Source organism: Sminthopsis crassicaudata, chromosome 5 (genome assembly GCF_048593235.1).
Source record: "Sminthopsis crassicaudata isolate SCR6 chromosome 5, ASM4859323v1, whole genome shotgun sequence".
Lineage (NCBI taxonomy): Eukaryota > Metazoa > Chordata > Mammalia > Dasyuromorphia > Dasyuridae > Sminthopsis > Sminthopsis crassicaudata.
In genome coordinates, this window is record NC_133621.1 from 114,205,105 (window position 1) to 114,219,970 (window position 14,866).

The 14,866-nt window shown below is 44.6% G+C and overlaps 1 protein-coding gene across 2 annotated transcripts in view; it reads left to right on the forward strand.

The window, feature by feature from the left end:
• The window catches only part of KCP (kielin cysteine rich BMP regulator), a 30,134-nt gene extending 19,710 nt beyond the window's left edge, over positions 1–10,424 (forward strand). Inside the window, exons 24-35 of one of the 2 annotated variants that reach the window (XM_074267975.1) lie at positions 341–514; positions 977–1,059; positions 1,167–1,287; positions 1,437–1,516; positions 1,762–1,861; positions 5,584–5,726; positions 6,306–6,478; positions 6,557–6,668; positions 6,782–6,883; positions 7,554–7,718; positions 8,881–9,187; positions 9,804–10,424. In XM_074267975.1, the coding sequence (XP_074124076.1) occupies positions 341–514; positions 977–1,059; positions 1,167–1,287; positions 1,437–1,516; positions 1,762–1,861; positions 5,584–5,726; positions 6,306–6,478; positions 6,557–6,668; positions 6,782–6,883; positions 7,554–7,718; positions 8,881–9,187; positions 9,804–10,060 (1,817 nt within the window). In that variant the 3' untranslated portion in view covers positions 10,061–10,424. The remainder of the gene's footprint in view (positions 1–340; positions 515–976; positions 1,060–1,166; positions 1,288–1,436; positions 1,517–1,761; positions 1,862–5,583; positions 5,727–6,305; positions 6,479–6,556; positions 6,669–6,781; positions 6,884–7,553; positions 7,719–8,880; positions 9,188–9,803) is intronic. The other variant, XM_074267976.1, reaches the window with a different exon arrangement.
• Positions 10,425–14,866: the final 4,442 nt, after the last annotated feature.

Genomic DNA, 14,866 nt, shown 5'->3' on the forward strand with positions numbered 1-14,866 from the left:
CCTCCCCCCTCAAGAGGTCTTCAAGCAGAAGCTGGATTTGCTTTTTCTGGAGAAGTCAATTTAGTCCCTTTCAGCTCTTCAATTAGATGATTCTTTGAAGCCTTTCCCTTTAGGCCTCCTCCAAGGCCCCCCTTAGGCTGGGCAGCTTTTTCAACTTTAAAACCCTTTCTGGGTTACTTTACCTAGAAGCATATTCTCTCACAGCTGTCTGCCTACCCAGCAAGATCTCCATCTCATCTCCCCTTCCTTCCTTCCACTCCCCCCCTCCCCCCCTCCTCACCATTGGGAGGTAGAAGGAGCCAAATTGAGGTCAGGTCTGTCCACTCACATTTTCCTGCAGGATGCCTATCCCCAGATGGGGAACACCCTGAGGGCAGCAGCTGGACCCCTCTGGATGCCCCCTGCTCCTCCTGCACGTGCCACGAGGGTGTCATTACCTGTGCCCATGTCCGCTGTGTCAGCTCCTGTGCCCATCCCCAACAGGGGTCCACAGACTGCTGCCCACTCTGCAAAGGTACCTGGGGAGAAAATGTAATTTGATGAGGGTGGCAGCAGAAAGGAGCCTGCTTGGTGAGACTGCTGAGGTTTGGGACTTCAAGGGCTGAGATCCGAAGGTCCTGGGACTGGCCCCAGTCCTCCTGCCCTATGTCTTCCCACTGGGTTCTGGTATCTCCGGAACAGTGACTGAGGTTGATGACTTAAATCCAATTCACTCAAAAGTCTAGATATCACTCTCCTTGGTCTGAAGGGAATGAAGGACGGACAATAAACATCAACAATGCAGGATTCCTACCTTGGTTATAACCAGGGCCTTTACTGAATTTCTGCTAGGTAATAGCTTGGATCAGAATCTGTGCCTCAGTTTCTCCTTCTGTTCCCAGCTTCTCAGCTGGATTGGGGGAAGAATAAAGGAAGGGGTCCTTCTCTGGCAATGCTCCAAGAGAGGTAGAATCTGTTGATTTTTCCTTCATCACAGATTGTGTACATGAAGGCCAGAAGTATGAGCCAGGGGAGAGTTTCCAGCCAGGCAAAGATCCCTGTGAAGTCTGCAGCTGTGAGGTAGGGAAGCACCTGGATGGACCATGTGGGGCTAAATATGTGTAGTTCAACACCTCAAGATGCTAACACATGTGTAAATGTCCCCACGCCACCCCATTTCCTTGTAGTTGTCACCAGGAGGCACTCCACGCCTACGGTGTTACCGGAGACACTGTCCCAGCTTGGTGGGCTGCCCTCCTAATCAGCTCCTGCCCCCTGGTCCCCAGAACTGCTGCCCTACGTGTGCCCGTGAGTTCTCCAAGCTGGGAAGGGAGAGACCGAGATGGAAGGGTGAAGCGGGGACTGTGGGCCATGACATTTTGGGAGCTACTGTTTCAGGATCAGGGGTACAGGGACCCAGGTCCACAGTCCTAGCCTCCTTGGGTCTGTCTCCACAGAAGCCCTGAGTAACTGCACTGCTGACCTGCTGGGGAGGAAGCTGACCCCCCCAGACCCCTGTTACATCTGTCAATGTCAGGTGAGACCCAAACTCCATCGATCTCAGAGCCTGAGAGTGAACGGGCTCTTCTCTGGCCCAGCAGCTCACAGAGCAGACCTCCCCTCCTCCTGTATCACCTTTTTGTATCCCTAAGCACTTTGCATAAGCCTTGGCATATAGTAGGTGCTTGACAAATATTTATTGACTGACTGACTTGATTTTTTTTCTCCACTATCCCTTGTCCCCAATGCTCACTTGTGCTCTCCGTTGCTCACGGTTCCCAGGACCTCACTTGGCTCTGTATTCACCGCACCTGTCCCCAGCTCAGCTGTCCTCCTGCTGAGCACCACACCGTCCCCGGGACCTGCTGCCCTATTTGCCGAGGTGAGTAACCAGCTCCCATCTCTAGCTGCCCAGCTGCCAGACCCTTCGCAGGATAGATGAATAGAAAGAAGTGGAGACTTCCTCCTTCTTTCTAGAGTGGAGAGAACAGTGGGGGAAATCTCACCTGACATTTGGTCAGAGCATCAGGAGCCTGGTCTGGGGTTGGGTGCTTTAAGTTGTGTGTATTGAAGCTCAGAACTCAGAACTCTCTCAATTTCTTAATTTCCTTCCTGAAGGAAAGTTCTAACCTTGCCTGGCTAAAGAACTGTATATGGAAGAAGAGTACTAGATTTAGAGACCCTTAGTCTGAAGCCCAGTTTAGCCACGTAGTCAGTCAGCCAACAAACATTTAATAAGCACCTGCTATATACCAAGCACTATGCTAAATGCTTAAAAAAAACTTCCATGCCGATAAATCCTGTAGTTGCTTCTGGGTTTCATGATCTTTATCTGTCAAATAAGAGGGTTGATCTTAGATCCCTTCCAGCTCTAAAATAAAGACTGTATGATTTCAGATCCCACAAACCAAACCTAAGTGGATCTGGCCTCAGGCTTGATGATCAGAATCTCTGGGCTAATAATAATAATGAGTATTTTTATAGTGCTTTCAGCTATAAAAAGTGTTTTGCCTGCAAAAATAAATGTTAGCTATTATTAATTAAGTAACTATGACTTACATCATTATCTCCTTTTTACAGATGAGGAAACTGAGGCTCTGTGGTAAAGTGATTTACCCAAGTTCACAAAAACCGTGAATGGGAGCGTTAGGCTTTCCAGTTCTTTTTGACTCCAAGCCCAGTAAACTTCCCACTACACTATGCTGGCCATGAGGAGGGGGCTATAAGTGGGGTGAAGGCTGCAGAATTGGGGGGATCAGGATCAGAGTTATCTTAAAAGCTTTTTAAGATAACTCTGAGCCTGATCCCTATTTGAATGCCTAGGATAAAGTAAGGGTACAAGACCCTTATCGTGGGGTATAAACCCCACGATTTACCTTCCAACCTTGTATTTTCATCAATGTTGTTGTTTTGTCATTGCAGTCACATCTGACTCTTAATGATCCCATTTTGGGGTTTTCTTAGCAGAGATACTGCAGTGGTTTGCCATTTCTTTCTCTAGGTAATTTTACAGATGAGAAAACTGAGGCAGATCAAGTTAAGTGATTTGCCCAAAGTCATACAGCTAGAAAATTCTACGTACAGCTGGTTTGAGTCTTCCTGATCCCCAGTCCACTGCTCTAGCCACTGTGCTAGCTACCTAGCTATTTTTTCATTCATAGTGTGTGATTGAGGCAGGAAGCCTTCAAGTGACAGATGGAGAAAGTTGGAGGAACAGCAGCAATGCTTCTATATCTATACCTGCCATGGACCACAAAGGAAGAGACTGGAAGGACAGCCCAGGTGGGAACCTTAAGGGGATAGGGAGAGAAAGGCCATGCAGGTAATCACAGATGGGCCAGATAGTAGCAGAAGGGTAGGCTTCTTTTTGCCCCTTGGTGGTTTGGAGCAAGTAGAGAAAATAAAGAGCAGCAAAAAGTGATTTACCTTGGCCATTTTCCCTAGGATGGGAGCCCACCTTTAACTTCACAGAAGACATTATGGCACAGTAGAAAGAGCACTGAATTTGTATCGAGAGCAGCTGGGTTTTAAAAGTGGCTCTGCTCCTTAAGACTTGTGTGACATTAGCCAAATCATTTCATTAAATGCAGAGATTGGGACTAATTCCCTAACATTCTTACTAATTTAAAATCTTATTATTTATCCCAAGCTGGGGCCGTAGAGTGAACATGGAGGAAATGGCCAGTTCGGATAGCTGGACATGGGAACTCAATATGGGCAGTTACTGTGACCAATATCTAATTGTGTCATTGAGGAGGGTACATATGTATCTCACCTGTAGTATAGTCCTGTGTGCAGGATGCAACTAAACTGATGCAGAGGTAGCTAGACAGTGCAATGGATAGAGTGCTTAGGCTTAGAGTCAGGAATATTCGAGTTGAAATCTGGTCTTAGACACTATGTAACAGGTGACTCTGCAAGTCACTTAATCACTGTCTTCCTCAGTTTTCTCAAATGTAAAAAAAGGATAATAATAGTACTTACCTCCTAGAGTTGTAAAGACTTAGATAATGTTTGTAAACTAAAGTACTTTGGTACATAATAGGTTCTTCATAAATGTTTGTTAAAATGATGGATATCTGAAGAGAATTGAATGGGAATAAAAAGGAATATACCTTTTTCTCAGTGGTTTATGCTACTTTCCCCCCCTTTCTTACTCAAAGTTTATGCAATAAATCTAAAACACAGAAATGCAGTTTTTAAGTAATGAGGCACTTTCTCTTAAATTAACATTGTCAGTAAGACTAATGATAGTTAGTTGCAATATCACATAAGATAAACATCTATGTCCCCTTCCCCCATCCATTGAAATTTAGTATGTATGTGAATGTCATATTTAGGCATACTCATTTAGAGATATAAAAATTTAGCACATTAGGAAGGAGGAGTGTTTATAATGTTGACAAAGGAAAAATACATTTTATTTGAGAGTTAAAAAAAAAAAAGACTTTTCAAATCTTTTCTTAGGTTCCACAAGACTTTATATTTTAATCCTTATGTTTCCAAATAACCTCTAGTTAATCTAACAAAGGTCCATTCTGTCAATTATCCCTATTTGCTTCAATTAACGAAATGTTTGTACTCCACAAAAATCTTTTTAATTTTCAAACATACTGGATTTGGCCATATACATTTAGGGTTTTCCCCCAAGGCAACTAATAACTGATTTTTAAAAAATACTCTCTGGAAGTAAAATACTTAGTTGATTACCTAGCTAACTGAATAACTATTAAGAAATTTGTTAGGTTCATGGTACCTTTGCAAAGACTGACCATGTAGTAGGGCAGAAAAATTTTATAGTTTGGGGTAGAAATATTCTTTTCAAGGTATGACCTAGATGTCCTTTAAAAGTCCCTTCAGGAGACTTACATGACAGTTCATGCTAAGTGAAGTGAGTAGAACTAAGAGCCACTGCACACAGCAACAAGATTATGTAATCATCAACTCTGATAAATGTAGCTTTTTTCAACAATGAGGTGATTCAGGCCAATTCCAATAGACTTGTGATGGAGAGAGCTATCTGCATTCAGAGGGAGGCCTATGGGGACTGAGTATGGATCACAATATAGTATTTTCACCATTTTTGTTGTTTGCTTGGTTTTTTTCCTCTTTCTCAATTTTTCCTTTTTGATATGATTTTTTTTGTGCAGCATGATAAATGTAGAAATATGCATTAGTAGAATTGTACATATTTCACTTATATCAGATTACCTGCTATCTAGAGGAGGGGATGGAGGAAGGGAGGGAGAAAAATTTCGGACACCAGATTTTACAAACATGAATGTTGAAAACTATCTTTGCATATATTTTGAAAATAAAAAGCTATTAATTTAAAACAAGTATTCTTTTCAGAACATAATGCAATAAAATTATATTTAATAAGGGAGCATGAAAACAGATTAAAAATTAATTGGAGATTAAATAAACTAATCTTAAAGAATGGGTGGGTTTCAAGAATACATCATACATAGAAGAAATCAATAATTTCATTAAAGAGGATGACAATAATGAGACAACACAACAAAACTTAGGGTTTAGAGCAAAAGCAGTAATCAGAGGGAAATTTCTATTACTAATAGTTTCCTTCCTTTCCTGTTTCCCCAGCACCCAGTCCTTCCTGCTCCTATAAGGGCCATGTGGTGCCCTCAGGTGAGCACTGGGTGGTGGATGAATGCACCAGCTGCTCCTGTGTGGCAGGCGCCGTGCAATGCCGGAGTCAGCACTGTTCTCTGATTACCTGTGACCTTGTGAGTACCCAGCAATTTCCAGGCTAAGGACAGCAAATGTACTTGCCGGGATGAACAAAACCCTCCCCGGAGGCTTTCTATGGGAAGGGTCCTAGGGCACTGAGAATTTGTCATTGAATAGGCATACCATGTGGATCTGACAAGAGAAGGAGGCTATCTGGCTCTGGAGGGGAAATCGAGGCAGGAGACCTTGCCCAGCCCTCCCTCACTTAAATCCAATTCCCTTGCATGCCAGGGCATCACTTCTCAGATGTCATGGCCCTCTTGGACAACCAAGCACAAACCACAACCTGTCTCAGGTCCCTGCTCTTTGATAAAGTTCACAGAATCCACACAGACTACCAAGACCACCCTCCCTAGCTAGACAAATAACAACCTGGCAGTTGGGAGTCTTAGAGATACTGGGAAACCCGTGGAATAAATCTCACCAGCCCTGTCCTAGAGAAAGGGTCTAGGTGCAGGGGCAGACTCTGGTTCGAGTCCCAGTTTCCCTGACTGAGGGCAGATGGGGTGGGACTAGACGCTGTCTATGGTCCCTTCTAGCTCTCAGTGCTAAGGTTTCTCTGTGGGTTGAGCTAGGACGAAGCCCCCGTCCTGGATCCCGGGAGCTGCTGTCCCCGCTGCCTCCCTCGCCCGGCTTCCTGCCTGGCCTTCGGGGACCCGCACTATCGCACCTTCGACGGCCGCCTGCTGCACTTCCAGGGCTCCTGCAGCTACGTACTCACCAAAGACTGCCACGGGGGAGACTTCAGGTGAGTCCCCCGCTCCGGTTACTTCCTACCCCTCCTCTCTCTACGGACCCAGATTCAATCCCCCGATTGTACCCACAGCATCCACGTGACCAACGATGACCGGGGCCGGAGGGGTGTGGCCTGGACCAAGGAGGTGACCGTGCTTCTGCGAGACGCGGTCATTCGGCTTCTGCAGGACCGAGTGGTCACGGTGAGGGGCGGGGCTTGGCCACGGGACCGAGGGTCCTGAGGTCTATCCCAATGTGGACACGGGGTGGGGGGGAGGTGAACTTTCCCAGATACCTGTTATCCCCATGCCCCCAGGTGGATGGACACACTGTCTCCCTGCCCTTCCTGAAGGAGCCCTTCCTCTACGTGGAGCTGAGAGGAGGCACCGTGTTCCTGCATGCCCAGCTAGGCCTTCAGGTTGGGAGAAGAGCCACATGAGGTCCTGGAGACAAGGAACCGGAGGGGAGCTATTGCTTGGGTCCGGGGAGCGGGGCGGGGTAGCCTCGGAGAAGGCGGTGGTTTAGTTCTAAGATTTCTCCCTTTCACCAACACCCACCATCTATATCAACGTACATTCCTAAGTTTGGCACCTGCCTCTCTGCGCCTTCGTTTCCTCATCTGTGAAATGAAAGGGGGACAAGAAAGCCTCTGAGGTTTCTTCCAGCTCTGTATCTATAAAGTTCTTTCCTAAGTAACAGAGTAGCTGAAAACGTGTTTAAATTTCTAGGGGAAAAAAATGTGGAAAATGTGTTTGAATTTCTACAAATGTGTTTGCATTTCACAGCTAGGACCCAGATTCAGGGACTATTTTAGCGGATGACCTCCCATTGGACTGAGACGTGCTTCTTCTTTGGAATAGGAGCTTAGATTACAAACGTAACCTTGGCACATGAATTTCCACGTTGTTCCTCCCTATGGCTGATGGTCTTTCATCCTATCGTCAGGAAGATTATTATTTGATGTGGTTCATAAGGAACCCCAGAGTGCTTCCTCTCCAGGTTCAGGGCTCCCCCTACTGACCGCATCTCGTCGTGCTTGTAGGGCCCCCCTCTCTTCCTCCGCTCTGCACGCAGGCCTCTCCCCACAGGTGCAGTGGAACGGGCAGTCCCAGGTGCAGGTCACCTTACCAGGCTCCTACCGAGGCCGGACCTGTGGGCTTTGTGGGAACTACAACGGCTTCACCCAGGATGAGCTGCAGGGCCCCTCCGGGCTACTCCTGCCCTCCGAGGCTGCCTTTGGCAACAGCTGGCAGGTGAGTAGCTAGGGAGCCTGGCTGCAGGGGAAGGAGCAGCCAGGCCAAGCCCCCTACGGAGGCAGCAGACGCTGATGAAAAGAGCAGTGAGTAGAGTAAGAAGCAACAAACCCCCATCCAAATACGGGCAGTGTTAGTTCTGTGCTGGCAAAGTGGAAGGACTTATCCCTTCTACTGACGGGACAAAGCACCTCCCCCAGATGGCAGATCGACCAATAAATGTTAAATCACACATAGAATTTATTTTATTTTATTTTATTTTTTGAGGCTGGGGTTAAGTGACTTGCCCAGGGTCACACAGTTAGGAAGTGTTAAGTGTCTGAGATCAGATTTGAACTCCGGTCTTCCTGAATTCAGGGCTGGTGCTCTATCCACTGCGCCACCTAGCTGCCTCCACATATAGATTTTAAAGAGCAATGACCTTGTCAGATTTAAGCTGGGTGTCGGTCTAATTTGGACCATGGGGTCTGGAGACCAGAAGATCCATTAAAAGGCTATGAGGTAATGGCCACTGTATATGGAGAAGCAGCAGATATGAGAGAGATTGTGAAAGAATTGTCAAAATATAGTAGATGGTGGTGGGGTGTGAGTGGAGGTTGGGTGAGGTTCCAAGCCTGGGTCACTGGATGGTGCTACCTTATACAAAAATAAGGAGAGGTACGTTTAAGGGGGGATACGATAAGATTAGTTTTGGAAATATTGAATTTGAGATGTCCTTAGGATATCCATGTGACGATACTGAGCAGGCAGGTGTAGACATGACACTGGAACTCAAGGAGGATTTGGTGATTGGATATATAGAATCTGCAGCAAGGACATGTGTGAATAGATGAGATTAGTGATTGGAGAGAAAATAGGGCTGAGGACATAGCACAGAGGGACACCCACAATTGGTAGTTGGAAGACAATGAACTGGAGAATGAGTCACTTGGCCCAAGTCTCAGTTTCCCTACATATAAAATGGGGATAATTATACATACAATCTATCTGTCACAAAGCAATATTAGAAAGACAAAATACAAAAGAACTTTGAAACAAAAGTATGTATCCCTCCTGTGCTAGGCACTAAGGATACAAAAACATTCCCCAAGACCAAGGAGTTTCTCGTTCGCTGGATAGTCATTCGCCAGGGCCCCACCACCCTAATATTTCCTTCTTCTAGATCCCAGAAGGGCCTGGGCTCAGCCAGTCTTGCACCCCGGGCCGGGAGGTCGATCCCTGCCGAGAAGCGGGCTACCGAGCCCGGCGGGAGGCCAATGCCCGCTGTGCCACACTGAAGTCCTCAGCTTTCCAGCACTGCCACCAGGCCGTGCCCCCCGAGCCTTTCTTTGCTGCTTGTGTCTATGATCTGTGTGCCTGTGGGACTGGTGCCTCTGCTGATGCCTGCCTTTGTGATGCCCTCGAGGCCTATGCTGCCCGCTGTCGCCAGGCGGGCATCACCCCCACCTGGAGGGGTCCGACCCTCTGTGGTAAGACAAATGGGGGAATGTTTAGTGTTGGGGGGTCATGGGAGAGAAGAGCTGCCTTCACCTACTGAAGGGCTATCATGTAAAAAAAAGGCTCAGGTGGATTCAGCTGAACCAGAGGGCAGAATTAATGGGTATTGGTTGCAGAAGTACATTTAGATTTTGTGTAAAAATAAATCTAAGTAGAGGTGTCCCAAATTGGCATGGGTCACCCCTTCACCACCAATCAGTCTAAAGTAAAAAGGCTGGTTTCCCTGGTAAAACTGGTGCATTGTAGAGGGAACTCTGGCTCAGGTAGGTTGGACTAGATCATTGCTGTCAAACTCCAATAGAAAGAGCCACTAAAATATACAGAAGTTTCCCCATGGCCACATATTGACTTAGAAAAGCATATGCTAATATTACCTATGTTTTATTGTATTATTGTCTCCCAATTGCATTTTAATTGGCTTGGCACTTGGGAAGGTTGAGTCTTTTGGGCTGTTTTGGGATCCTTTCCCCCACTGACTTTCTATAATTCTAGGATGTGCTCATTGGAGGTCTAGATTGGATGGGGAGGAGGGAGAGAAACAGGTAAGATGTTGGTCCCTGGCACTGAGAATGTCTGCTTTTCCTTCAGTGGTGGGCTGCCCCCTGGATCGAGGCTTTGTCTTTGATGAGTGTGGCCCTCCCTGCCCCCAGACCTGCTACAACCGACATGTACCTCTGGGTGAGCTAGCAGCTCACTGTATCCGGCCCTGTGTACCTGGCTGCCGGTGCCCAGCGGGGCTGGTGGAGCATGAAGCTCACTGCATCTCTCCCGAGTCCTGCCCCCCTGTCCTGCTTACCATGGAGCCAAAGCCCACCTCTAATCCACACCTTCCAAGTCAAACCTGAGTGCTGTCTGGGAGCCCCCAGATAGGACCCATTAAAGATTGGGGTGGGATCTCAGTTACTTCCCACCTTGACGCTTTCCCCCTGGAAATCAGCCTCTCATGGTCAGACAGCCTATCACCTTCCACACCAGCTCCAACTAGGTTCACCATCATTAAGAAGGAATTCTTAAAGTGGCCCAAGGGGCAGAGTCACTCTCATGAGCTGTTGGAGAACTTGCAACTATCCCATCTTGGCATAGGGAAATAAAAAGGAGCAGCTGGGGAACATTACGCCCTACCTGGGGTTCAAGAAATATGTGACCAGAGGCCAAAGTGAGACTCCCCACTGTAACCTGTTTGAAACATTAAATGCTTCCTGGGCCCCTTTTTGCAGCTTCCATTCATCTGTCTCTACAAAGGCCCCAAGCCACAGTCTCAGTTTGATTGGGAGGGGTCCAGCCACCACTATTGCCAGACTACTACACAAAGAAGACATATATTTCTGAAGGGATGCAGCCAAGGTTCTAGAAATACTGAAAGCCAGAAAAGGATACGTGGGAACAGCCCTAGCTCTTTGCTCATTCCTTAGTTCTTTTCCTTTGAAGAACATTTTGGTCTAATCCCCAGTTTCTTAAATTATGGTTCACAACCTCATAATTGAATGTGGAGATTGTGACATTATGATTATCAGCAAATATTTTATATACCTATATACCCACGGTCCTGTAAAAAATTTCTCAGGCAAAAAGAGGTCCTGTAACTAGACCACAGTGGTGCTGACAGGGATACTGAAGCTGACATAGGAAGGACTAGAAGATGACAGCATCCTGATTCCCAGGTCTCTGTTGCCCAAGTAAAGGTGGAATGTGCAAAAATAAAGGCAAGGATCCAGCACTAAGAGCTTAGCCTCATTGACCTGAGAGGCAATGTGAATGGCGGGTAGAGTATTAGGCTCCAGGGGTCAGATGCTATCTCTGAAACTCACTGAATTAACTAGATTAAATCATATAATCTTGCTTGTCTTTAGTTTCCAAATTGTAAAAGTAGAGTTTTCAGCTAAGCAACCATTAAGATTCCTTCTGGCTCTATATCTATGAGCCTATGATTCTTTGACCAGAAGTCAGCATTCCCAGGTAGAGAAATTGAACTGTGAATGCAGAAAGGCAGCCACAGCTATTCCACTTCTACTCAACTCAACAGTTTTGCAGAAAAAGCATTTGATAAAATCCAACATCCATTCCTACTAAAAACGCTTGAGAGTATAGGAATAAATGGACTATTCCTTAAAATAATAACAAGCATATATTTAAAACCTTCAGTAAACATTGTATGTAATGGCGATAAACTAGAACCTTTCCCTGTAAGATCAGGAGTGAAACAAGGTTGCCCACTATCACCATTACTATTCAATATAGTACTAGAAACTCTAGCCTCGGCAATAAGAGCCGAGAAAGAGATTCAAGGAATTAGAATAGGAAATGAGGAAATCAACTCAACAGTTTAATAACCATAGCCCTAAAAAGGCATCTGCCTTCTCTATTCCTGCCTATATCTCTGCTGAGAGGAACAGCCATCGTCTCTGGATATGTGTCCTCCCTAGAGGTTGCTATGATTGTAGAATTGAATCTACAGGAGGGAGGGAGAACAGAAGATTCGGAGGAACCTTACTGTGGCTGAGGAGTACAGCTCTAGGGAGCCTGATGCCCTTGGATCCCCCTGAATTCCTACATCACCAGGGATTCACTCTGAATGCCCTGGAGAGAGTAGCATTGTGGGGATCATTCTATGGGCTGCCTGAGATAGTGGATACAACCTCACACATTGAAAGGTCAAGTAAGTGGCAGTGCTCCTCTGTCACCGGACTAGTGAACCTTCATAATACTTTTGAAGCCCTTGTCTGTTCTCTCTACTGTTGAGGTCTTGCCCTACAACTCTAGGTCCTCCTTTCTGAGGTAGACCAAGGAATTCTGCCTTCAGCCTTCATGAATTCCTTTTTATTTTTTATTAAAGCTTTTTATTTTCAAAACATATGCATGGATCATTTTTCAATATTGACCCTTGCAAAACCTTCTGTTCCAACTTTTCCCCTTCTTCCCCCCACCCACTCCCCTAGATGGCAAGTAATCCAATATATGTTAAATATAAATATATGCTAAATCCAATATATGTATACATGCTTATACATACTTAAACAATTATCTTGCTGCAAAAGAAAAATCAAATCAAAAAGAAAAAATGAGAAAAAATGCAAACAACAAAAAAGTGAAAATGCTATGTTGTGATCCACATTAAGTTCCCATAGTCCTCTCTCTGGATGAAGATGGTCTCTCTTCATCACAAGATAATTGGAACTGGCTTCAATCATCTCATTGTTGAAAAGAGTCATGTCTATTAGAATCGATCTTAAATAATCTTCTTGTTGCCATATGGTCATCTCTTGGTTCTGCTCATTTCACTTAGCATCAGTTCAGGAAAGTCTCTTCAGACCTCTCTGAAATCATCCTGCTGACTGTTTCTTATAGAATAATAATATTCCATAAGATTTATATAACATAACTTATTCAGCCAGTCTCCAACTGATGGGCATCCACTTAGTTTCCAATTTCTTGCCACTACGAAGAGGGCTGCCACATCTTGTACATGTGGGTCCCTTTCCCTCATTTATGATCACTTTGGGATAAACCTAGTAGAGACACTGTTGGATCAAAGGGGATATGCACAATTTGATATCCCTTTGGGCATAATTCTAAATTGCTCTCCAGAATGGTTGGGTCATTTCACAACTCCATCAACAATGTAGTAATATCCCAGTTTTCCCACATCTCCTCCAATGATCACCATTATCTTTTCCTGTCATCTTAGCCAATCTGAGAAGTATGTAGTGATACCTCAGAGTTGTCTTAATTTGCATTTCTCTGATCAATAGTGATTTGGAGCACCTTTTCATATGATTAGAAATGTTTTTAATTTCTTTATCTAAGAATTGTCTGTTCATATTCTTTGACCACTTATCAATTGGAGAACAGCTTGAATTCTTATAAATTTGAGTCAATTCTCTATATTTTTTAAAAAGGAGCCTTTGTCTGAATATTTAAATATAAAAATGTTTTCCCAGTTTATTGCTTTCCTTCTAATTTTGTCTGCATTAGTTTTGTCTATACAAAAACTTCCTAATGTAATCAAAATTATCCTTTTCTTGTTCAATAATGAATTCCATTTCTTCTTTGGCCACAAATTCCTTTATTCTCCATAGATCTGAGAGGTAAACTATCCTTTGTTCTTCTAATTTGCTTGTAATATCACTCTTTATGTCTAAATCATGAACCCATTTCAACCTTACCTTGGTATATGGTGTTAGGTGTGAGTCAGTGTCAAAAAGATGTTTTCCTAGGATTTATTCTTAAGGGAAAAAGGAATTATAAATTCTGGAAATATACCTCAAGATAAGGTAACTAGATTCTACATAAGATGAATCTACCTAATCCCAGACTAAGCCCTACATTTCCTGAGTTCTTTTAAAATTTCTTCTAGACTTTGGCTATTCCTGATTGCCCCTGAGCCAGCCATAAATGGGGCTTCTATCCATGATCTTCTCTACAGCTCATGTCAGCAGAACTTGGGATTCATCTATATGGATTCTCTGGACCAGTCTCAGGTTCACTCACAGTACATCAGGAAGCTTCCAGAGTTATGTCTAGCTTGTGGCAAGGTTCTGTCATGTAATGTGTGCCCTGTCCTGTAATCACTTAAATATGTAAAGGTACACTAACTTTGCCTTCCTCCGTTGAGGGACAAAGAAGGAATTACAGATAGCTAGAACATTTCTGCTACCTCAAAATCAGAACAATTCAATCCCATGTACCTGTCAATCCTATAGTTTCCAACAGGTTTTTCTTCCCAATGATATATCTCCCATATTTCCACTCGTCCAACATAAGATTACCATAGACACATATTTACTCCTCTCCTTGAATGGAATGGTTATTGGTGAGAGATAAGTGAGACACAAAAGGGTTGGCTCATTCTGAGGTACCTTTTGAGGCCTTATTTTATCATTTTTTGAGGTGAATTTGGGAGAGTTCAGATGAGTTCCTACTTTACTCCACCATCTTAACAGAGTTACCTTTTGGTGAGGAAGAATAGCCAATAAATCCAATTCCTACAACATCAGTGAAAGATGAGGGTACAGGGGTTCAAAAAATCCACCATCCTGTATTCCTGCCCCCTTGGCTTCTTTCCCTATTCTCAATCATTTCCAGTCTCTGAAACACTATATTTGTAAAGGCCACAAAGAAAATAGAGGCATAGAAGAAGGGGAGGAGAAAAAAATTATCTGTGATGGCTATGGTCTAATAGGGGAAGCACTAGATTTGGAGCAATGGAGGACCCTCCAGAGCTGCTGCAAGAAGTCCCTGTATCATTCCAAACAAGCAGTCCTTTAAAAACTTTCAATGAGATGCAGGGCCATAATTAGAAATTCTGAGGTCTTGGACAAGCCACATGAAAGAAGTTCTCAAATCACTTAATGAGACAAATTCAAAGGGAGAGGTGGTGGACCTCAGCAAGGGACCTCAAGCCTTGAGACACAAAGCTCAACTGGCCAACGGGGCAAGGGTGGAGGTCTCAGCAGCTCTGACCCACAAAGCTCTGTCTATAGAGGTGGGGAGACTGACCTCAAGGGAGGGAGAAGGGCAGGGCAGGGCTGGGAAGGACCTTACTTGGAGCAAGGACGCCAGCCTGAAGAAACAAAACAATCTAGTAGCTTTCTATTTTAACTATTTTCTTGGTAATTGTTAGATTCAGTTGTTACTACCTGCTGGAGTACAAC